Here is a 23,272-nt window from a genome sequence, read left to right as displayed (position 1 = left end):
CGAATAACGGCGTAGGCAGGCATTAGCGGGCTAGATTTTACCACTATCCAATTCCGATGACGTACTTCTACGCAGATTAGGCCGGAGAAGTGTATTTAATGGCGTGCGGTTGTGCTGTACGCTAGTTGAGTGCTCAAGCTGTATTGTTGGTGTTCGCGGCCTTTGATAGTGTTTTAGCGCCGTGATAGGGTTCGAGGTTGTAAAGGATTCTCGTTTCGATGTGTGCCGCATGATCGAGCTTTCACGAAGCCTTCCACCGCGACTATGGGTGACGCGAAAGACTGCAAGATTCCTCAGGAATCCAACGAACAGCGTGGAAGCGGCGACGATTCAGAAGACGAAAGCGAGGTCCTTGAAGAAAGTCCTTGTGGCCGATGGCTCAAGCGCAGGGAAGAGGTAACGCCTTCGATTAACCCAGTTGTTTATCGTGACAAATTTTCTCTGTGGCGAAGAAGAATCGAGCGAATTGGGTCGCGTAGGGAACCGCTGACAACGGGTAGTCTTGACAAATCAAGAACTCAACGGCGCAACGAATATTGCTGTTCGTTAAAGTCGTGATTCCAGGCAAATCTCTTGAAAAACGGGCCTTCCGATGGGCCTCCCAAACTAGCGGATTGGAAACGCCCCGGCTGTTGCCCTTTTTGTTGGTTTATATAACTTTATTTGTGCGAGTTGTTCGAGCATGTCGGGGCGATCGCACGCGTGAAGTTGTTTGTTTGCCAGGCCCCCGGAGCGAGGTTTACAAAGGATTTCTCGCCGAAGCTTCCAGACTCGGACAAATGCGTAGGAGGGTTAACAGTTTTGACAGCCGTGTGACGACGCTGTTCGGCTGTAGTGGCTTCCCGTCTTTTCAGGTTTTTATTTTTCTTTGTTTGTTTATTTGATCTATCGCGCCTGTGCGGCCGTCTCGCGATGACGTCATGCACGAGACGCTTCCATGTTTGCTTGTTTCTTTCTTTGCCCCCGCGCGAAAAACGTGGCGACGATATGCGACACATGGGGAGCGATCTTGCGCGTTGTTAAGCCGACTACATCACCATGAAATCCATTCGAACCCGTGAACAGTTGTAATTTGTCATAAACAATAAAAAGGAGAAAACGAACTGTTGGGATCGCGAATCTGTTTACCCGCAATGCAAGCGTCGAAAAAACCGGGGGGGGGGGGGGCAATTTTAGAATGGCGTACGCTAAGTTAGCGTTTGCGGCCCGCTATTTCCGTCACTTAACGGGAGCCCGCAAGCGGTTAGCGTACGACGCATGCACAGTTGCGCGAAAAGCCAACGCAAAGCTTTGCGTACGCTATTCTAAAACTGCCTATTATGTAGACTTTAAAAATTCAGATGAGTACTTCCTACTGATATCTCAATAAAGACACGATGGCGGCAGTGTTTATGAGATTTGTGGACTGAACTGCCAAAAGGTGTCATTCTGGGCTACTTCTGCCATATCAGCAAGCTGTACAAGCTCCAAAAGAATTTAATATTTTTTAAATGTTCGTTTCAAGGAACCAGAGCTGCGAGATGTACGTACACTGTCTATAATGTTGTTTCATTGTACCAAGTTCTGTTCACAGTTTAAGCAAACCGCTTGTGGTATTGTACTTGTGGCAGCTGAATGGTCCCTTTTAGCAGTTTTTGTAGGAAACTGCCCACAGTTAAACAAGTGTCGTTAGGTTGAGGCCGCTTAATATGAAAATGTAACTTTTGATGTGATGACTAAAGCTATCGGCAAAGAAACCCGACAGAAAAGGAATTAGCAATAGCATTTGTCCAGGACCATCGACAGCTGTGCCGTCTTGTACTGTTTAGATGTCAGGACTGTCAAATTGACTTTCCAAATCTGATAATCTATGATTCACACCATTATCTATAGTTGAAGATAAGTTTAGATTGCGTAACACAGAGCTTGTGGATCACTTTTGATAAAAAGAGCTAATGGGGCACTTTATGTGGGGGCCGCAGCTTTTGTGTATCGTAAACTGTGCCTTAAAAAGATAAGGTTATCAATATCAGATCTTGCAATCCACGATTAACACCACTATTTAGTTGGAACATAAGTTTATATTACATGGCTCGGAGTTTGTCACTTTTTTTACAAGGCCATAGTTTTGTTGTGTCATAAAAGGAATGTACAATTAAAGCACAGGAATTAACACTGCCTTTCATTTCCTCTGGGAATACCATACTCTGGTGGGAGTTGTCCATGGCTTAGTTGAGAATTCATCACTTGACGAAAGCTTGGCCATGGGAGTGACAGTTTGTCCCAGTTTTTGCGGCTGCAGATATGCCCTGGTGACATTATTTGTTTTACGTTTCAGAGCAAGAGGCAGCCTAAAATGTGCAGTGCGAGACCGGTTTCTGGCTCCCAAATAGCTTCTAAAACATGGTGAAAGTGTAGCCTTCAAGATCTGTTTTTTGTTCTCCAGAGAGAGATTTGTCACTTGTGTGATTTTGAACACCTGCTGTTTCGAAGACATGTTACTTTATAGCAGTACGGTAACAATAAGTTGTTGTACATATGATTTATTGCAAATTGTTGCACTTGTGCATACCTGCCAAGTCTCCCAGATTACCCGGGAGACTCCCGGATTTTGAACGTTTCTCCCGGTTGTACGGGTCATAGGAAAATCTCCCGGAAATCCAGTTTTTCCCTGCACGTCCAGTGCTTTGTCTGGCCACATGAGCAAGGTTGTCTGGCCACGTAGTAGAAAGGATTCTTTTTCTTTTTTTTACGATGGTAGAAAGGTTCAACTCAGTTTAATTGCGCATGAAGTAGCAAGCAACGACAGGCCTCGCACGCGGAGCGATGTTATCGCATGTGCCCTTCGCGCGACGGTGACGGCAGGGTCGTTTCATCTCTGCTTCAACCGCGTTCGTCCCTAGCGCTAGCGCTAGCGCGCTTTAACTCGCAAGTGAAACAGACTATGCGTAAGCGATGTTATCAGTTTGGACTCTGTACAGATCAGCGACGACCGCAAAATCCCGCTGACAGTGTCCATATAATTGCTATCGCAGTACCCCCCCCCCCTTTGAGTATATCTCCCGGATTCTGTTTCGCCAAACTTGGCAGCTATGACTTGTGGCATAACACTTTGACTCAAGCAGATCTTGCCGGCGTTCGCATAATCATGGTTTCATTGGGAGGCGACAGACAGTGTCAGTTTAGACTGTCTCAATACCGAGCAAAGCCATAAAGATGAAATTGTAGATAAATCCATGGGCTCTGCCCATCATTCCCATTATGGTTGGACTGCTGCACTTATAACATGAGTAGAAAATGGTGCCGGAGTTACTGCTAGAAACTTTGTTGCATACAGCGAATAAAACTGCACTGTTTTTTACAATTTAAAAAGAAGTGTGACAGTTGCTACCTTTTAAATCGCGTGTCTACACAAATTAGTGGAAGTTTTGGAAAGGGAATTGTCCAGCTTTGGTTAGGGTTTCACAAAAGCCTCGTTCAGTGTGGTACATCTTAAGGTATCGTACAACACTTGGTCATGTGCCGTGATGACTGTCAGCGTTAGGAGGCTTGCCGTATTGTTTTTCTAGCACTTCGTTGTGATTGAAGATCGTTTAACACAAAATGTGAAGAGTCGGAAATGTTCTGTTTGCACTGCTTTATTTGCAAACAGCTTTACTTTACACAGGTCTGCTGTGTTGCCAGCATTTACTTACCACCTTGCTTACTTACATTAAAAAATTTCTGTTTCTTGCCTGCAGGTCCAGCAGAGAGACATTCCAGGTATAGACGCTGCGTACCTTGCGATGGACACCGAGGAGGGTGTCGAGGTTGTCTGGAATGAAGTCAAGTTCTCGGAGAGGAAAAATTTCAAAGCCAAAGAGGTGGGATACCTTGCTGGAAGCACTACACCAAGTTACACTATCTGTCTGCCTTATGTAGTGTATGTAGTGTACATATTCTTATGGTAATGATATGTTACAGGAGCAACAGCATATATTTTTGAAGCTGTATCAATTCTACTATATATTTTTTGCCATTAAAAAACACTTAACGGGCATTTAAATTTGATATAAAAACAGACTTGAAACACTTTAACTTGGCATCGGTGACATTATTGTAGCACTGCTACAAAAAAACAAAACAAAGCAAGGCCTTCTAAATGTGCTGCAAACGAGGAGTATTGCACCCGCTATGTCAAGCCTGGTCCCGCCAGAGCAACTTGGTGCATGTGCCTTCAAAATGACAGACATTGCTTAGGTAATGTATCCAAGGGCATTATAAAATGTGTAACTGCAAAGCTGAATTGGAAAACATACTTGTGGGCTAGTTGGTTGGTCATATTCACGATAAACAGCAGCGCACACCGCGTTAAGACAGAAACGCAAAACACGAAAAAAATCAGCGCTTCTGTCGTCCTTTTTTTTCGTGTTTTGTGTTTCTGTCTTAACCCGGTGTGCGCTGCCGTTTATCCTGAATTGCAAATTTGTTACGAGGAATTTTTGGCCATGTGAATTCAATTTGCACTATCTTTCACACGAGGTAACTAGAAGTTATAACAGCCGAATAAGAAATTGTTGCTGGATTCAACATTTTCAACAAGGGGCTTTTTCCTGATCGAGACACGGCTCCCTGTCAAAGAGTTGGCTTCGGCAACGGTCCTTCTTCCGCAGCTTTTCATCATTTCATGCCTCCATGTTTCCCCAAACATTTGTTTTTTAAAAAAAAATTCTTAATCAATTTTGATGAGGCTTGCAGAGTTTATACATATTTGTGTGCTGATTTCAAATATGCAATTATTTTTCTAGTATTGTATGCAGATTTTAAAATAAATATTTCATGTGCCTTTTGGGAGCTAGTTTTTTTTTCCTAAACTGACAATTGCAAAGTGAATTGGCGTATCACAATAACCTGGAATCAGAATATCCACACTTATTGTACTTCATGCAGTTCTGATTCCAGGTTATTGTGACACGCTGATTTACTTTGTAACTCTGTCAGTTTAGGAAAAAAAAAAAAACTTGCTCCCCAAATGGCTCATGAAATATTTGATATTTTAAAATCTGCATATTGCACTAGAAAAATAATTGCATGCTTGAAATCGGCACACAAATATACATAAATGCAGCAAGTTTCCTCAAAATATATCAAGAATTAAAAAGAAAAGTTTCGAAGTGCATTGTTCCCCCTTATGCGGCCCCCAGAGCTTGTGCTGTAACAGCCAAAAAGGCAGCTCTCCCTCCTCAGGCGCTCGTGCAACTTGAAAATTCAATCAGTCTACTTTATTTTCGCCATAAACAATACAACATATTACAGCAAAAAGTAGTAGGCCAGAGGAAAAAGCTCTGGCCACCCGTTCAGCGGCAGTGACAGAATGATTCATTACGTAGCTCTTATATAAAGACGTGGTACATAGTTCCTTAAGTTCACACATACAGGCAATACATAATCATTACATGTGACCATATGAATTTTTATAAAAACAATCTTGCAATGTGTTTATTTAAACACATATTGTCACTTGTTGCTTTTGCAGGAGAAAATACGCGAGGTCTTTGACAGCTTGGCTCAGCTCGAGCATCCAAACATAGTCAAGATTCACAAGTACTGGATGGACAAGGACTCGGAAAAGCCCCGAGTCATTTTCATCACCGAGTACATGTCCAGCGGGTCACTGAAGCAGTTCCTGAAGAAAACTAAGCGCAATGTCATCAAGCTCCCCCTGCAGGTACACACTGATGCTAGCTCACTTCTTCTCTGCATTGTTTTCTATGTCTCGTTGAAGTGTGCCTGGAGGGGAGTCCTGGAAAAATCCGCAGAAGAACTTGTAGGCTGAAATCGCACTGACGAGAAGTTTAACACGTGGGAACAATTGTCAAAGATAAGTGAAGGGAAAACCTGAAGACATGGTACTGATGGGCTACCTTCCAATGCAGGCAGATTTGGTACTGTAGAAAATCTGATTCGAGACGGTGTCTATATAGACTCCTTGTTACGTGAGCTATTTGTACAAGCTAGTAATTTAGTTCGTGTCTGGTATGTCTTGAAATTCATTCGGTAACCACATGGTTGGAGTGAAAGGAGTCATGATGCATTTGCTCGCTAGGTACTGAAATTCCATCACAAAAACAACATTTTCAGGCTGCTATGTTGCAGTGTAATGCATGTGTATAGTTTTGCTGAAGCCTTACTGTCATGTGATGTCGCATGTCATTATTAATTGGACACCTGTATATTCCAAAGTACGAGGATGGAATTCTGCTCCTTGTTCAAGCAGCAATACCTCCTTTTCCATTCTTTCTTTCTTTTTCTTTCCCTGTGTTTTTTTTGTGCCAGGCTATCTGACTGCTAATCTTTTGCAACTAAAAAAAAATGATGCAAGTAAAATGTAGGGAAGTCTCTGTGAAATTAAAAAAAAATTATTCGAGGCATGCTAGGAATAGAAACTTTGGTAGCTCTTTTTCCACCAACTCTCTGTTGATTTTCCTGGACCCCTTCAAAGGCCACACTTGTCCCTTTTGTTGCAGTAAAGCACAATGTCAAAATGCAGTGAATATTGCTTCTTTGTTGCCCGATTATCTCGAATGTCTTGGCATCAGTATGGTTGCCCAATTTTTTTAGTAATATTGCAACTATCTTAAAACACGGACAGTCTTTATCGAAAAAAGATACTTTGGGGGGATATAAAAAGGTAGACGTTTCATGTCATATATTTTTTTAGGCTGCTGAATACAGTGTGAAAGAATGTGCTGCGACTGAAAAAGTTAACTTGAGTACACTTAAAACAAAGACTTTGGAGTTAATGGGTCACTGCACGCAAGTCAAACATTTACTGGACTGTTTCTGCGACTAATTTTTGCCACGAGGCACGGACACTTCTATGGCTGGCGATATTATTGAAAGAATTGGGTGACTGTGTTTTGACTATCGTATGTGTGTGACCCTGCTTAATTTTTCTTTAACAGGGCAATAATTTGAATAAATGTGACTTGCTAGTCTCTTTTGATGTTGTCTAGCGTTGTTGGTTTTTTTTTTTTTTTTTTTTCTACAGGAGCGGGTACAGTGTGTGTAGACTACTTTCTTACGTACAGTCATCCAAGCTAAGTTTACGGATGGCAGGATCTGAGAGAAACTTGCATATCTATGCTGCCTCGGAACACAACTTGTATGATTCGTGTTTCCAGGCTGTACAAGATTGTCTTATATAGTCTTGCTAAATTTAGTCGTAAGCTGCTAGATGTTTTCTCAGATACAGTGGTCCGTAAACTTTGTCATTTGGCTATAGAGGGATGCCTTATCTTGCCTATTGTGCCTGCTGCACAGGCATTTTGTTGCTCTGCACAGCTTTGTTTTGGTTTGCAAGTTTGTTTTGCACGAAATTGTAGAAAAAAGGCAAAAAGCTTTTTGCTTTTGTAGCAAAGGCATGCACAGTCAACATTTATTGAATTTCTTTTTTCCATTTAGAATGAATGGAAAGGTCGTGTATTGTTGCATTATGTCAGACCAACAAAAAAATACTTGTGCATATTTTGTCCAGCTTTCTCTCCCAAGAAGGGATTCTCAACAACGATTGGCTGCAGTTTTGCTGAAGCCTTACTTTCATGTGATGTCTCATGTCCTTCTTCAAGCAGCAATATCACCTTTTCCATTCTTTCTTTCTTTTTCTTTCCCTATGTTTTTTTGTACCAGGCTATCTGACTGCAACTAAAAAAAATGATGCGAGTAAAATGTAGGGAAGTCTCTGTGAAATTTTTTAAAAAATTATTCGAGGCATTAAGGTGTCAAGTAATTAAGTCTGCCATAATTTTGGCTCGCGCAGTAGTTCCGGTATGGAGAGCTAAAATAATCACTTCTGAACTGCAAGTCTGGTATTGTCCGATTCATTCAGGAGAGCTTGAGCTGAGCGATTGCACTCTGCTCGATTTAGACTAGTGTACTCGCAACAGCTGCCCCATCGAAATTGCTGTTGCACGTACACATAACACCGTATGCTCTGCTGCTGAGCCAGTCAATCCGCGCATGAGTTTGGCTTCCACGTTGTTCTGTAGCCAAGCTGAGTGCTTCTCCAGGCGCATTTTTCAGAAATGTGAGATATGTTCAGTTGCTTGCAGTGCTTCAGCATGTGAAATGTGAATAAAGCAGACTGTGACAAATTCTCAACTAAAACCGTTCATCGATAAAATCCTTGTAATGCTGATTAGTGTACGGGGTCGACCACATCGAAGGTGAACACATCACTAGTATTCAAGCCGGTAAAGCTAGAGCTCTTATTCTACTTGACGAGTGAAGTGTTCGTTATAGACGTCTAATCGCGATGTCGATAGGCACAGTAATTTTTCGAATTATGTGCTAAACATCGGCTTCTATATGTTGTCTGGAATACTAATGAGGTGTTCACCTTGGATGTGGATGCCCCTGTACAAGAAAAGTATTCCATGGCTTGATTGCGTTGCTCTTCAATGATGGCAAAGCTTGTTTGCATTCAGCATGAACACGTAAACGCTTGGCTGTGAAACTGGGAATATCGTAGGTCTGTGGCTAGTGGTACATTTAAAATTGCTTCACCTGGCTTCTGGTGTGTAATTTAAAGTAGCATACTTCCGTAATGGATGTAAACCTCTCAAAAGTATCATGGTTCCATTCCATTGTGCTGTGCACACTATCGGTCAGTATCTGCAAGCTTGTTTTGCACGTTAGTGGCATGAAGTCTTCATTAATATAAAGCAGTATCATGAATCGTAAGGTATAGTAATAACAATAGAGTAAAAACTTACATTATGTGCAAAATTATTAAACCTTTTACAAGCTCTCATTGACATACACTGTAGCTTTAACTTTGAGCATTTCTGTGTCCATCCTAGATTAGTGGGATTGCAGGTTTGCCCTTAAAAGAAGAACTATGAGAGGAAATTGGTTTTGACAAGATTTTCATAAAACTTCTAAACATCAGTACATGGAGTATACAGCCTACCATGCTCCATGTACCTCCGCCATTGGAAGACGCGAGAAGTTACGCGTTTATATCTTATCGCAGTCATGTTGAGTGCAAATCAGTCTGCCATCATTGTTTCCCTTGGAGACTGACCTACATGATCATATTTCTTGTTGGCCATGGGTGCCTTTCATAAGTGGGGCAGCTTAAGTGGGGCAGCTTGCAAATCTTTCTGGATAGGATTAATGATCTTCGTAGTATGTTTTGATTGGGACTAAAGATTGCCAGCTAATCTTCAAATGATTGTGTCTTAGTTCGAGCAGGTCACCTGTCAACTTCTTCTGTAGTCCATAAGGGCTCCTGCTCCCCAAAACTTTTTTTGCTATTTTTTTTTCTCAATCGGGTGGTGAAAACTAGTGGGCCGAGTGACATGTACCTCAGTCTCTATGCGCGAGACCTCTGGGCAGCAACAGTTGTTTCCGCTTACTGCTGTGCTCAAAGTGTGGCGTGGTTTGTGTCGTGTCGCTGGCACGCGTCATCACCTTTGCAATTTTCGTTATAGGCCTGGAAGAGATGGTGCAACCAGATTCTCTCGGCACTAAGGTGTGGTCCCAGCATTTGATGCTATACTTACATGCGGCGGCGGGAGCCGTCGCCCGCCGCCATATTTGTTGCCTGTTCTTGGCCGACGGTCGTGCCGCACTCTTTGCGGCGGTCGGCCCGAGGCGCTAAGCGTCGGGACCGTTTCTCTCACCGGTGCCTCTTCTGTTCCTCCTCTCCTCGACAGTTACCTCCACTCATGTCTGCCACCCATCCTGCACGGGAACATGACATGCGACACCATTTTCATCCAGCACAATGGCCTCGTCAAGATCGGATCGGGTGTGTTGCCTCTTTTTTTCGTTGCATTTCTCTGCCCTCTGGTGCCCCGGCAATTCGTGATGAATAATCATGATGCTATTGCTGACATGAAGAATGCAGGTGGTAGTACTTTCTGCAGTCTTAAAAAAACAAAAAACATTTGCACCTGTTGGGGCATCTTTTGCACTGAAACCTATAACGAACACGGACATAACGAAATACCGGTTATAACGAAGTAGATGAAAAATAGTCTTACAATACATACGGTGTTAGGAATATACGTTTATAACGAATTTTTGGATATAACGAAGTTATTTTCGTGTAAGATGTTTGAGTGTAGTGCTGCAACAATAATCGTCTCGCGTGCCTTTTCTTGCTTTGACACCATGCACATAGCACCTTCAGGTCGCATGCATGTTCTGCTGTCATGACATTGCAGTCTTGATAGGAAAGTGGTGAGTGCAGTTTTCAAGAAGAGGAAAATGCGAATGAGCCAAATGACGATTGTTGACAGAAACTCCCCAGAGGATGCAAGCCAGGTGACACTTGTGACAAACTCCTCAAAGGTTGTAGACTGTTAGTATGTGGCAGGCTGACGGGGAAATTGACAGGAAGCATTTTGTGTTTGCATAGTGACAAGCTTTACTCGTGCGTGTGATGCAAAGCCAGGGAAGCAAGAACGAAAAGATTCACTAGGTGAAAGTTGGAGATGACGACTGTGGTACCACCAATTTTAATTATCTTGGCATGTGCAGGACCACATCTTTCATGGTAAAATTACAGTATGCATCTCAAAACATCCTCCATGGTTGGCCTTTGTTGGCATCATTGAAAATGCCAACAAGCCATGTCCATTATCATCCATTATATAACTGATAGCCCATTCCATTTTTCAACTTGGTCAACATTGGTCGCATCTGGTAAAAGAAGAGACTCGCCGTGCTAACTAAGCAACTAAGGTGTTCGCACTGCTAAGCTGTAGGACACAGATACAATTCTCGGCCATAGCGACTGAATTTCAGTGGAGGCAAAATGCAGAAACAACCATGTGCCTACGTTCAGGCGCTCGTTAAAAGAAACCCAGGTGGTCAAAGCTAATCCTGATTTCCCCCTCTTCGGCATGTGTCATAATTGTATCGTGGTTTCGGCATGCAAAACTCCAGAATTTCATTTTCGATTTTTTTTTTTTTTTTTGGTAAAAGAAGCCCCAAGAAATGTGTGTTGTCTGAAGTGCTTTTGGTTGTCCATTTTTTTTCTGTCCCATTTCTTGTACCCTTGTCACACAGGCACTTTTGACCGTAATCAGAGCCGCTCCAAGTCAGGCTCAATCCGTATCAGGTGCTGCTACGCGGTCACTTTTTGTCGCGATCAAGCTCAATTGCTATCTATTCATCGCAGTTTGGCTGGCGTCTGCACAAAACTCTATTCAGGTCACTTTGAACCATATAGCAGCGACCATTCTTGATTGAAATGAAGAATGCTACCCGGATCGGGCCTAATCGCGATAAAAAATTCCCATGCCACACCAGTATTACAGCAGAAATCCAAAGAAGGCAGAAGTTCAGGAAAAGTGGAAGCTTGAAGGGATGGGAAAACCTTGAACAAACAAAGAGTGCCACTGCAGCCACTGTTTCAGCAAGTGGTCTTGTCTTCTTAAACGCAGCAACTGTCATGAAGAAAACACTGCTTGTTGAACGTCTCCTTCGACACCCCGTGTGTTCAAGGATTTTTTGTATCAGTATTGCAGAAAATGGCTCGTAATGAGCATAGTGAACATGCATTATTTTGAATTTGTTTGGCATAATTGTCATCCTGAAACCTTCCTCCTCCCTCTTATCGTTTCAGTGGCACCTGATGCAATCAATCACCACGTGAAAACTTTTCGGGAAAACATCAAGAACGTTCATTTTGTGGCTCCCGAATATGGAAGTAAGTCGAGTACGTGTCTGGCACTGTGCCGCTTTTCTCTTCTTCTTCTTCCTCTCCTTTCTGCTCCGTGTTGGTGATTTCCCGAGCTTCTTTCTTTCCATCGCTCCTGTTTCTCTCTTCCTCCTCTCTCGTTCGACCCATCACTGTTGAGGGTCAGCAGTCCCAAGCCACTCTGGCGTCGCTTAGTGCAGTTCAATCTTTTAAACTCTTCGCTACCGAGCAAAGATGTAGGCAAGAAAAAGAGATGCAGTTTTCAAAATGTCAAGTAAGTGGCAAAGCAAAAGCCATTGCGACAAAAATTCATTTTCAAACTATGAAAAGTGGGTATCCATAAGCGAGGACTTTGGTTGTGAATATGGCAAAAACACCGCCGATAAATGTGAATTCTGGCTTTCAGTGTTTCAAGTATTTTTTTTAATGATTTCCAAAGATTAATAGCATAACTTTTGTTCACACTAGCGTGTATACAAAAAAAAAATAACAATTGCAAAACTTTAAGCAGTTAGGCCTAACCAGCCGTGCGCTGTGCAATCTGCCCACCGCAGTTTTGTTTTGTTTGCACACCAGCCATTAATGTTCATTTCTGCTGCTCAATTCTGTAGTATGGGTAAAGGGCACTCTGGGTGACGAAAGCACGTGTTTTCAGTGACACTGAGCAGATTACTGTTGTGTAATTTGCTTAAAGGGACCGACAACCAATTTTTATGGTGCCCGTTTTCTTTAGCACAATGGAAAGCTTACTGGTCAATGTTCGATTGCGGAATGGCAAGGCAAAAAACTCTGCGAGACAGTCTATAATCAAAATTTTCGATCTGCGGCGACTGTGAAGTCGTATACACACAAGACATGCTGCAAACAGTCGGAGGTGAGCACAAGAGTTCTTTGTGTTTGTGCACAGGGGTTTGCTGCACATGCGTGCACTCTGTGCGCATGTGCCGCGACTCGATATGTCCACTAGTTGCCTCGAACGCAGCGCTGCTTCTCAGCGTGCAACTTCTTTTACCTCGTAAGCAGCACAGTATAGAGCGGGGATGGATAATAATGTACAAACTTTAATTTTGAGCACTAATAATGGCATGAATGAAAGCAGTGAACTACTACACACTGCAAAGTGAACGACTCCATGATCCAGCTTCAAGGTTGTTCCGCTATGTTGCACGACATACCGTTTTTTTGCGACTTTTAAACCAGATTTAAAAATATAAATCCTACTCTGATCGCGAAAAGGATGCTTGAATGTGTCAGTATAATTCAGTCTTTTCATCTCCACCAGGATCTAGTCACACATTCAGGCCAGTTGTCGGTTCCTTTAAGAAGTCATGTCCACGAACGTGGACGCAGGTAGCAAAGATGTTCAACTGACTTCTTTGATGCTGAGGTATCATTCATTCTTTTTCTCCAGCTGCGTCTGTCGTTACGCCCGCCGCTGACATATACTCGTTTGGGATGTGTGCTCTCGAGGTGAGCAGTTATTTTATTTATTTATTGTTGCAATGAACTTCTACTACAAAGTACGAAAATGTCAACTGCATCCAGTGCACAGGCAATAGGATTATGTGAATCTGGTCGGTTCTTAGTAATGTTTTTGGCTTGTCGCCAAAAACATTACCACTGATTCTAATCAATATAGCCTTGCCCAATTTCATTATATTTCTCCAAATAAAGTACATATACTGTAGCTTACGCACAGTTGCTACATCATTACCCCCTTGTAGTGGCACACTGCTGCCTATAGGGTGTAATATGTTGCTTTGCACAAGGTCCTGGGTTCGATACCTTGACATTATGGCCTCATTCAATTGGGGGTGGAGTGTGAAGTGTACCGCGCCTTGGGGACTTGAAAAAAAGAATAAAAATTGAGTGGCTGTAAATTTTGTACAGCCCTCCAGTAAGGTGTGCCTTGTAGCTGCTTCATTAAATTTCAGTGTTAAATGAGCGTATTTTGGATGTTTAAATGCCAGCCATAAAAATACAGATGAAGCAAAGAATTTACAGAAATGGCAGTGCATCGAATTAAGCTAAAAATGGCTTCACATACCCAGTGCTTTGTAAAGAGTATCAGCACAATCTGATGCGCAGTTTCTGGTGACCGATGCAGCCTTGGGAGCTTATTCAAGTAATGTATCGCTAGACATATTGACAGGTGTCCAGTTCGTCTGCAGATTTACCCCAAGTTCTGTACTAACCTGCACGATCGCTGATTTCGGTAAAGGTTTTATTTTTCGGTTAAAGCTTGTGCGAGAGGGTTTGATACTCTTCCTAGCCTGAGAAAACCCGGTAGCATGCGGTTTGTTGGGGGCCTCTTGCGCAGTGTGGTAAGTTGGCCTTTATTTCCTTTTTTGTATGGACTTGCGCCGGTCCCTTTTAAATGCCTTGCCCTTGCTTTGGTATCTGAGACGTTTGCCTCTTCCTCTAGATGGCGGCGCTGGAGATTCCTGGAAATGGCGATTCTGGCACACAAATCACCGAAGAAGTCGTCAACAAGACAATCGAGTCCTTGGAAAACATTCAGCAAAAGGTACTAACTTGATTACAAACAGAAGCAAAAACTTCAGGCACCTGGTATGTAATGCTGCTGTACTGGGACAGAACAAACCCCATTCCCCATCAGAGAAAAGTAACACAACTTGTTAACATGTGTTTAATCAAATGAAGTTATATTTCAAGAAATAATTATGACAGTTCATTAATTGGTTATGCAGCTGAAAGCTTTCTCTTCAAAGTACTAAGAGTGTCACTACGAAATAAGCCTTGCATTGCTTTCAGCGCTTATATCAGAATTTCGTGTTATCAAATTGAAAGTAAGCGAACGTCCAAAACGTTAGCCTTCTTTAGGTGACAGAAACCTCAAAATTAGCCTTCACTTTTCTTTACTCTGATGGTGAACCCTTTGCTATAAAATATGTAGTTTGAAATAAACACATTTTAATCTGGAGTGAGTGAAGATTGTACCTTTGAAGTCTGAAGCTAGGGGTGTGCTGCAGTAGACTTTTTGCACCATTTTTAGGACTTCATCCGCAAGTGCCTGCGAAAAAATCCGCTGGAGAGGCCCACTGCCAGGGAGCTTCTTTTTCATCCAGTCATCTTTGAGGTTCATTCCCTGCAAGTCCTGGCAGCGCATGTCATCATCAAAAGTGCCTGTAAGTCTGCCATTTTGTCTTCAACGTGACTGCTACGTACATTGTTTGTGTATGTCCTTAAGTCATGCTCAATGAAGCTGAAGGTTAGAGTTTTGATGTTGGTAGCGCATCAGCGCCTCAAGGTTGAACGAACTAATGGAAACTTCGCTTTGCCTAAATTGGTTATGAATATAGCACAGTCTAACCTCTGCATTGTCAGATCTACGAAATAAACCTGACATGGTTCTTGCGTGTATTAGCCGTAGGAAATGAGGGCGTTTTTCTTATTGTTAGCATAACTTTAAAAGGAAACCCATGTCATTTGGAACTATTCTTCATGTGCAGATTGACCTTGAAAGCATAATTTAATTGCACGAGAAATCAAGATGACTATTTGCCTATTTAGCAGTCCTTATCTCATCTTATCACATGTTGAAATGTAGGAACTGTATCATCTGATTGGAGTGAATTCCGAGGAAAGTGCCAGTTTAGAGTTATGCGTTCCCAGCACAAAATACATTGATGCTCCAGTTATTTTTGAGCTCGAATTAATGAAAAGGTGTTTTTCCTAAACAAATAACTAAAGTAACAGTGCATTTTCACCACTAAAAGCTTAGTGAAATTTGTCCATGGTGCCTTGCCTTTTGCTGCCTTGTTTATGCAGCTTGACAATTAAGCAGCAGTGTTATGTTTTTCCTTTTTGTTACCCTATGTGCATGAACTGGAGATTTCACTGTGAGCAACAAGTTTTGTCTTTGCTGGGATTAAGTTCTAAAGCTACTCGTTATAGTCTAATGCTGCTAACACCCGACATATGAAACTAATACCAGCAATATGTGTAAAGGGGAAATTTCGCATGTAAACTGGAATAATACGCAGGAGAGAGCAACACCTGACCCTCTTGATAATTTGTAAGTGAGCTTCCCTGCACTGCACATTTGCCCAATCCTATCGGAGACCTCGATCGTGGTTAAAATGTAAACTGAGCGCTAGTTGTACAGGCTTTGGTTTGTCTTTCATGCATGGTTTCGTCACGAGAGCCAGGTCTCTTGCCAACCTCACGGCGAGAATTTGGCTTTTCCTATTTCGAAGCTGCAATTTATCAATAAGAGATGAATTGCTTTTTCTTCAACATGGCCTTGATGAGGGTGCAATTTTTATTTTCTCGGAGAGTTGCTTTTGCTGGGGCACACCACTGACCATAAAGTTTCCTAATATATTTACTAGAGGAGCTGTGGTGCTGCATTGTTCAGTCACTGTTGGAATGATGGGTAGTGCATGGATTTGTCTTGTCTTTTTGTTTGTGGCTTGGAATGCACTTGGGGCTTTGTTTATTGTTGTGTTGTGGCTTTTGTTTCGTACAAAAGAATGGCTGGCCATGAACCTCGTGAGCCTATTTGAATTGGTCAGCTTAAAAGCGTCAAGGTGGTGAAGTGAGGCTGCTGAACTTTGTCTTGCGACAATGTGGCTGCAGGCCACACGGAGCCGGAAGAACGAAGCCGAGGCAAATCTACGTACTGCCCATCATTCCCATGCTGGCTGAAGCGCCATGCATTGCAGCTCCTGTAGACACCAGTGCCACATTTCCCTCTAGTGTATTATTATGAAAGTCTATGCCGCAGAGTACTGGCAGGCTCTCTGGTGGGGACACGCTCATTTGCAGGACCGATACGCACAGTGGACACGAGAGAGGGTGGAAGCGTTTGTGTGTGTGTGCGTGTTGCTTGGCTGTGGCACAATTACGCCACTAGTCTCATTACCAATCCGGCCACAGCAGCACTGGTGGTCTGTTGGTTCCATAAGGTGGGCCTTCACACTTTCAGCTTATCACCCAGACCAACTGACGGATGAGGCCGTGCTTTTGAGGTACAGCCAGGCGGACATCATTGCCGAGATTACGCACCGGGACGGCAGGGTTGGCGTGCAGCTGCGCAAGAATGAGGTGCCCAAGCTGGAGTTGGAGAAGCTGCTCGAAGATGTCAGGTGGGGGTGTGTACATGTACTCCGCATGCAGCGATGGGCAGGGTTAGAGTGAACACGAGAGTGCATTGCCATTGCATTAAAGTGACATTGCATTAAAGTGACATTGCATTAAAGTGACATTGTATTAATGTGCCATTGCATTAAAGTGACATTGCATTAAAGTGACATTGCATTAATGTGCCACTGCATTAATGTGCCACTGCATTAATGTGCCACTGCATTAATGTGCCATTGCATTAAAGTGACACTGCTTTAAAGTGACACTGCATCAAAGTACGCCTACACAGTTGGCGCCAGTGGCTGACCAGCGAGGACGCTCATCGGCTATTAGACTTAGGAGCACGCTGCACTTGAAAACTTTCTTTTAAATTCTTTACCGATTTAGATGAAACTCACTGTGCTGATGTATATTTGTGTGCCCATTTCTAATATGTAATTATATTTCTAGTACAATATGTAGTTTTTAAAATATCCATTCCATGTGCCACTTTGGGCGCCATAGTTTGCTTAGACTGAGAGAGTTACAAAGTTAATAAGCCTATCAAAATGACCTGGAATGAGAGCTGAGTGCAGGAAAAGGAACATTGGATGTTCTAAACCTATTTGAACAAAAGTAATGGTATGCTGAACATTCACGACTAAAATCCCAGCTTGTCCTAGACTTGCTCGCAAATGTTCATCTTACCATAACTTTTGTTGAAATGGGCTTAGAACATCCATTCTTGTTTTCTTGCACTCAGCTCTCATTCCAGGTTATTCTGATGTGCTTATTTAGTTGGGAACTCTCACAGTTTAGGCACACTCTTGCTTCCAAAAAGCATATAAAATGGTTGATATTTCAAAAACTGCTGACTATCCTAGAAAAACAATTCCATATGTGAAATCTGAACAAAAATACACATCATTTGATGTAGGAAAAAAAAAAAAAACAGAATTATTTTTCAGGACCCATGTCCTTAAGTGCAAACTACATAATCGCAGGTGGAGAAACTTCAGCTTAAGAAGCCGTTACAGATGTGCCCAGATATATAATGTTACTTGTCCTGTTTAAATTACTTAATGTTGAAGCCAGCGGCCTGTAGGTGCATTGCATTAAATGCCTTTTCATCTGAGACGGGACCAAGTAGCGATGCAGACACTCTCTCAGCACGACATGCAGCAGGACTCGGGCTTTATTATCTAGCCATTGCACTCGCACCTCCTTATGCATTTCTTCTTTTCTTTCTTTCTTTTTGCAACCTAGAAATGGCATCTATCCCTTGACAGCATTTGTCATGTCCCATCAGCCAGTTGTGAGACCCCGAGCGTCGTCACCCGAAGTGTCAGAGTCTGTCCAGTCGGCATCGCCGGAACCGTTCGATGCCGAGACGCGACGCATCATAAACATGATGTGCAACATCAAGCAGCAGGACGAATCTCAAAACTTTGTCGTGAGTATCATTACCATCGGCTGTGCTTTCATATGCTTTTCTTTTAGAGCGCAGCTCTTAGTTGCCCGTTCCTGCGTTGAGCGCTCTCACCATTGCTGTCGGTGGTGTAACCGATAGACATGAGAAAATAAAATGAGAAAAAAAAATACCCAGGATCGAACGGGATTTGAACCCGGGCACTCTGCATGGCAGTCGAGTGTTTGACAACAGAGCCACACTGGTGCTTGAAACTCGTTTGCAGAAAGATTCTATATAGGCGTCATGTCGGGCAAGGAATCGCGTTAACCTATGTAATATAGCGTGGCAGAAGAGTAAAATAACAATCGGTCATCACATAATGGTAATTGCGCAGGGAATGTGTGGTTTAATGCTGCCCACCCACTGCCAAATGCTCAGCCATAATCCTTCATCATCAGCCACATGCAGCATCAACAAAGTGCACATAATACCTTACAGATGTGTAACGGGTACCTCTCTTATTCGCAGAAAGATTATTAATCGCATAATGGGTGCTGTCCTACTTCACAAAAATTATGATTTCGATACTTGCGGAGTTGATACCTTGCGTCGATACCTTGAGGAAAGCCAAAACTTCAAACACAGTTGGCCTTGCTCCAACATGAAACTGCGCTCGGAATTCGCATCAGGCAGTATCGTAATCGTCAGTGAATTTTTTGTTCATGTTGCATTCCTGCAACCCTCCCAATTTATATGAACAAATTTGGGCTCGTTTTGTAATTACCCACCGTGTGGCTAAGGTGGTGCGCTGCTAAGTGCGAGGTCGCGCATTCGATGTCTGGCCACGGTTGCCCCGTTTCAGTGGTGGCAAAATGCTAAAGCACCAGTTTCTTGTCAGTTTGTGCTGTTCCAAGTTTGCTACTGCATGCATGCTACATCTAAAGGTAAATTGTCACCAGTAATTTCTGTGGTCATTGCACAAAAGGCGATTGCTGTGGATAGAGCATCATGATGGCTGTGGTGCTTACGATGCAGTTTTCAAGTTAAAGTGCACATGTGGTGTGTTGCATGCGCCAGTTGTAGTATCTCCTTTCTTTACAGATGACACTGTTGCTGCGTATGGACGACAAAATGAATCGTCAGTTGACTTGCGAGCTCAGCATAAAGGACACACCCTCAGTGCTGGCCACAGAGCTCGTTCACTATGGCTTTATCAACAAGGTACTGTACCACACTCATCTTGCTGTTTACGGAAACCGTTGAAAAAAATGAACTGTTGTAAACACTAATTTTTCTTTGTGGCGCCAGAACTGCACGGAAATGTGGTATTTACCATATTCTACCTTGCCCCGAATGTTAAGTCTAGATCTGATTCTCTTTTAACAGGAAAGCTGTTAAAGCTCGATTTAAAATGGATGACAACAAAAAACTATCATCATCATGAACGTGTATGTGCCACTGAAATTGGGTGAATCCCGCTACTCGCCGCTGGTTCACTAAAAATGAAGCAGGCAAATAAAGGCAGGGAATCAAAGAAAGAAAGAAAGAACTAAAGAGAGAGAGAGAGAGAAAGATAGAAAGTAACTGGTGTTAGCCAGAAGACTTGAAGATCGACCGCTTCCTTTGCACGACTTAGTGCAAACTTCCTGCATTTTTTTTTTTTATGAATTAGAGCTCCTTTGTACCTTTAATGACCATGTGCACTTATGGCGGTGGTTCGACGACCTCGGTATGACCTGTCGAGCACAAAAATTGCGCATTCAGTTTCTGGCTGCCGTGACCACATTTTAGCGCAATAGTGTTAAAGAGCTTGTTTCGCAGACATTCAGGCATTAGGGTAGGCGGCAGTGGTGGCATCGTTGGTGGCAGTGGCGGCAGTGGTGGCGAAATATCGAGATAGGTACAAATAAATATATAATAAAAAATCTTTGCCTCGAGTGGGACTCGAACCCAGGCATTCTGCGTAGCAGACAGGTGTTTTACCACAAAACTGCCCCACTCATTGAAGCCGCTTCGAAAAAAAAGCAACCTTACATAGGTGTCATGTAGGGTGACGAGTCCCGTTAACAGCTGTAATATTACATGGCTGAAGGTTAGAGTTGCACCATGTGAATTTCACAATGAGTGGGTCGTTTAAAGGCCCACTCATTACAAAGCGCTCTGGCATGTTGAATCATAATCACCATCAACAGCAGCATCAACAAAGTGTGCAGCTGCATGTATTGCCTTATTGATGCGTAGGGGTATTATATGATGAATTATGGTATAGTGAGCACTTCACAACTGCACTTGCAGTAGGCATGCATTTTCGGAGAGTTTCAAGCAGCCGATGTTACACGCACAGACGTTCCTTTCCTCCCGACACGATTGAGGTGAACACTGAGAAGTGTTCCTAGCAGGTGAATGAAAAGACCATGCGAATGATGCGCGATCGCGCTGTTGTGTTCCATTCCTAAAGGCAATGCTCAAGCGTCCTCAAATTTTTGTTGGCGGCAGCATTGGAGCATTAAAAGTTCCGAGTAAACGAATTTGTCATTGGAAGGCCTCGCTGTGTTTCATTGTCACTGTAGTCAATTAGACATGCCCCACAAGGTGTGCTTCAGGACAGGTGACATTGCTTTGCAATGCTTTTTTTTTTTGTTCTGCCTGCAGGACGACAGGAACATGGTGGAGGTCCTGATCCAAGACACGCTAAGCCGGAGTCACATTCCAGGCATCTCCAATCAAGCGGCTCCCATATCCATCGGTGCCGCGTGACCTCCCAGCCCTCAGAGGCCATCCGCTTTAGTCACGGTGCCGCCTCTTTAGAAGGGACTCTGAGAAAGACTGGGCTCCCATTGTCTGTGCCTGTGTGAGAGGTGTGCGTGTGGGACGAACTGCTAGTTGCTCTTTCTAGCGTGTGTGAACAGGCCCTTCGTGTAGCGACTGCAATCTCGACCGCCACTCTAGTTGCCTTGCGAAGAGGGATGATTTTTCAAGGTCTTAGTCAGTAGATGTCCAATGGCTCCGCCTTCCCAATTTTCTTTTTCCTTTTTTTTAATGGGCTCCGGAAGGAGCAAGCCGGGGCCAAGCACGCGCATACTGTACAGGAGTTTTATATCCAAGAGTGGAGGCCGGGAGGGTGGGGAGGGAGGCATTGGAGCTGAAAAGAGAGGTGTGGGGTATGCTTGTGAAGTTGCCGAACTTTGTATTATGCTAGAGGTTTTCTTACACAGTTTGTGTAAGCCATCCTTTGTGGTTATAGCACTGTTCTAGCATGCCACTTTGTCACCAGGTGAGCTTTGTTGGCATGAGCAATGGCTGCTGAAACGAGCTTGCATGACGTATGGTAAGGCCACCGTAAACGGCTTAAGTGAGCTCTTTGCAGGCCCACTGTGCCGCAATTCTAATGCAGCGCACTTGTTTGCGGCCTTCTTCACATTATATGCAACGTAATTGACACACGAAGCAATTCGGAAAAGGACGCGTCAAGGTTCCCTGCGAAGGAACATTGGAATACTGTTTGTGACCTTTCGTTTTTCTCGTCTCTTGCTTACATTTCTGCTAAGGATGCCAAGCACTGCACCGACACTACAATCTCAAATTGGTCAACAGACCGCGTTTCCCCTTTTCCCTACCAACAACCCCTCTCCCCAGTTCCGTACAAAGGTTGTCGTGATACCCGAAAAAAAGCTATTGCTGTTTCGCATGACAGCCCGAAGAATAGCACAAGTGATGGAAAGCTGAGTGTGCATTCCAGCTTCCTTTTTACAATGCTGTTTGTACGAAAAGTAAAAGAAGGCGTTGCAAAACATTGTTTTTTTCTCTGCCCCATGCTTGCGTAAGTCGTAGACGTACCACTTCTTTAGTGACAGTAAGCCTGCAACTCGTCACATGGTGCACTTTAGGTTGCCAAGGTCAATCGTGGTCAAACGCTCCCCTGTGACACCAGTTTAAGCCCTATTTGTTAATGGTTTGCTTTCATTATGGAGAGAGGTGGTAATGATTACTCCAGAAATTGGGTACCGACCTCATTACCCTTATTCTACGAAGTCGCATCTGACACGAAGATGGCTTCGTTATATCCGAAAATTCATTATAAACGAAAATTTTGGACACTGCTATAATGGCAAGGCTATACACCGTATACTTCGTTATAACCGGTAATTATATCTGTATTCGTTATATCGAAGTTTGACTGTATAGGCACCGTGATCTACTAGCAACCATATTTATGGATTGTTGACTGCGTTGCAGTATCTCTAATGTAATGATATTTCTCCCCAGGTATTCTGACAGTGTGTGTAGCTTGGAGCAAGATTTTCTTGGCAAAAGAGCTGTTGAAAGCTGCTCACTCGCATCACTGTTCGGAGCATATTCTGCTATAAGTATGCATTACTCTAAGTTTGGCATTTTCCAGTGATGCTTTTATCGGCCAGGATCAAAGAGTATGAGCTGGTTACCAGACCAGAGTTTTTGCTTTTTTTAAACAGATATACATGACTGGAGGATGGGGATTTTTCTTTCCTTTCTGTGGATTAGAACTTGACCGCCGCTTGTCATTGCAAATAAAAGTTGATGCCTTCACATTTTGTACATTAATTTTCTCGCTGTCTTATTGCACTCGTTTTCGTTACATTCAGTTATGGAGGTTTTGATGGCGTGGCAAAATAAATCTGCAGATTGCTTGTGAACAACACATTTGCTACCAATTGTTCATTCGACATAGGCTTTCTGTAGGTGTGCAGCGTATTTACAAAAAGAACTGCTTCACCCAAAAGGCAAAGCAATGATGCTATAAAACTGCACCAGGCAACTACACAAACAAGTTCGAAGTTATCAGCGCTAGCATTCGCTTTCCAAGTTAAAATAATGAGCCTGGTTTCACACACAGGCAATTATAAATTGTAGTGCAATGGCCTCGAACACCCGTGCACAATGCTGGTGTTATGCGACGAGTTTTTCAATCTTAAGTTTCGAACATGAAGGAAGAAAAAAAAAACGGGGGAGAACGTTGCGTCACGCAGGCAGCCTTCATAGAGTTAATACGCTAACTCAGTATATGAACTCTATGCCAGCCTTAGCAAGCGAACGCTCAGTCAAGCCAGCAGTAGTGTCTGCCC

At 43.2% G+C, this 23,272-nt stretch overlaps 1 protein-coding gene across 7 annotated transcripts; it reads left to right on the top strand.

Annotated features, from left to right (window-relative positions):
* Positions 1 to 84: 84 nt before the first annotated feature.
* LOC119407096 (nuclear receptor-binding protein) lies at positions 85 to 22,745 on the top strand. 7 transcript variants are annotated; one of them, XM_037673939.2, is made up of 13 exons: positions 85 to 396; positions 3,720 to 3,842; positions 5,492 to 5,686; positions 9,453 to 9,493; positions 9,678 to 9,772; positions 11,597 to 11,689; positions 13,083 to 13,141; positions 14,097 to 14,198; positions 14,688 to 14,820; positions 16,635 to 16,782; positions 18,026 to 18,212; positions 19,272 to 19,391; positions 20,823 to 22,745. In XM_037673939.2, the coding sequence occupies exons 1-13, from the start codon at positions 265 to 267 to the stop codon at positions 20,925 to 20,927; spliced, it is 1,533 nt and encodes a 510-aa protein (XP_037529867.1). In that variant the 5' UTR covers positions 85 to 264; the 3' UTR covers positions 20,928 to 22,745. The 7 variants fall into 7 exon arrangements, with proteins under 7 accessions (XP_037529867.1, XP_049275775.1, XP_037529865.1 ...); XM_049419818.1 differs by having other exon boundaries at positions 87 to 396; positions 5,495 to 5,686; positions 11,597 to 11,680; XM_037673937.2 differs by having other exon boundaries at positions 87 to 396; positions 11,597 to 11,680; positions 16,623 to 16,782.
* Positions 22,746 to 23,272: the final 527 nt, after the last annotated feature.

This window comes from Rhipicephalus sanguineus, chromosome 10 (assembly GCF_013339695.2).
Source record: "Rhipicephalus sanguineus isolate Rsan-2018 chromosome 10, BIME_Rsan_1.4, whole genome shotgun sequence".
Lineage (NCBI taxonomy): Eukaryota > Metazoa > Arthropoda > Arachnida > Ixodida > Ixodidae > Rhipicephalus > Rhipicephalus sanguineus.
Note: the sequence above shows the minus strand (reverse complement) of the source record. Positions and strands in the feature narration are given on the sequence as shown.

Coding starts and splice junctions, on each gene's coding strand:
- LOC119407096 (XM_037673935.2), top strand. CDS start 265: ATGGGTGACGCGAAAGACTGCAAGATTCCTCAGGAATCCAACGAACAG. Junction 397..3,719: donor GGCTCAAGCGCAGGGAAGAG/GTAACGCCTTCG, acceptor TCTTGCCTGCAG/GTCCAGCAGAGAGACATTCC. Junction 18,213..19,271: donor ACGAATCTCAAAACTTTGTC/GTGAGTATCATT, acceptor CTTTCTTTACAG/ATGACACTGTTGCTGCGTAT.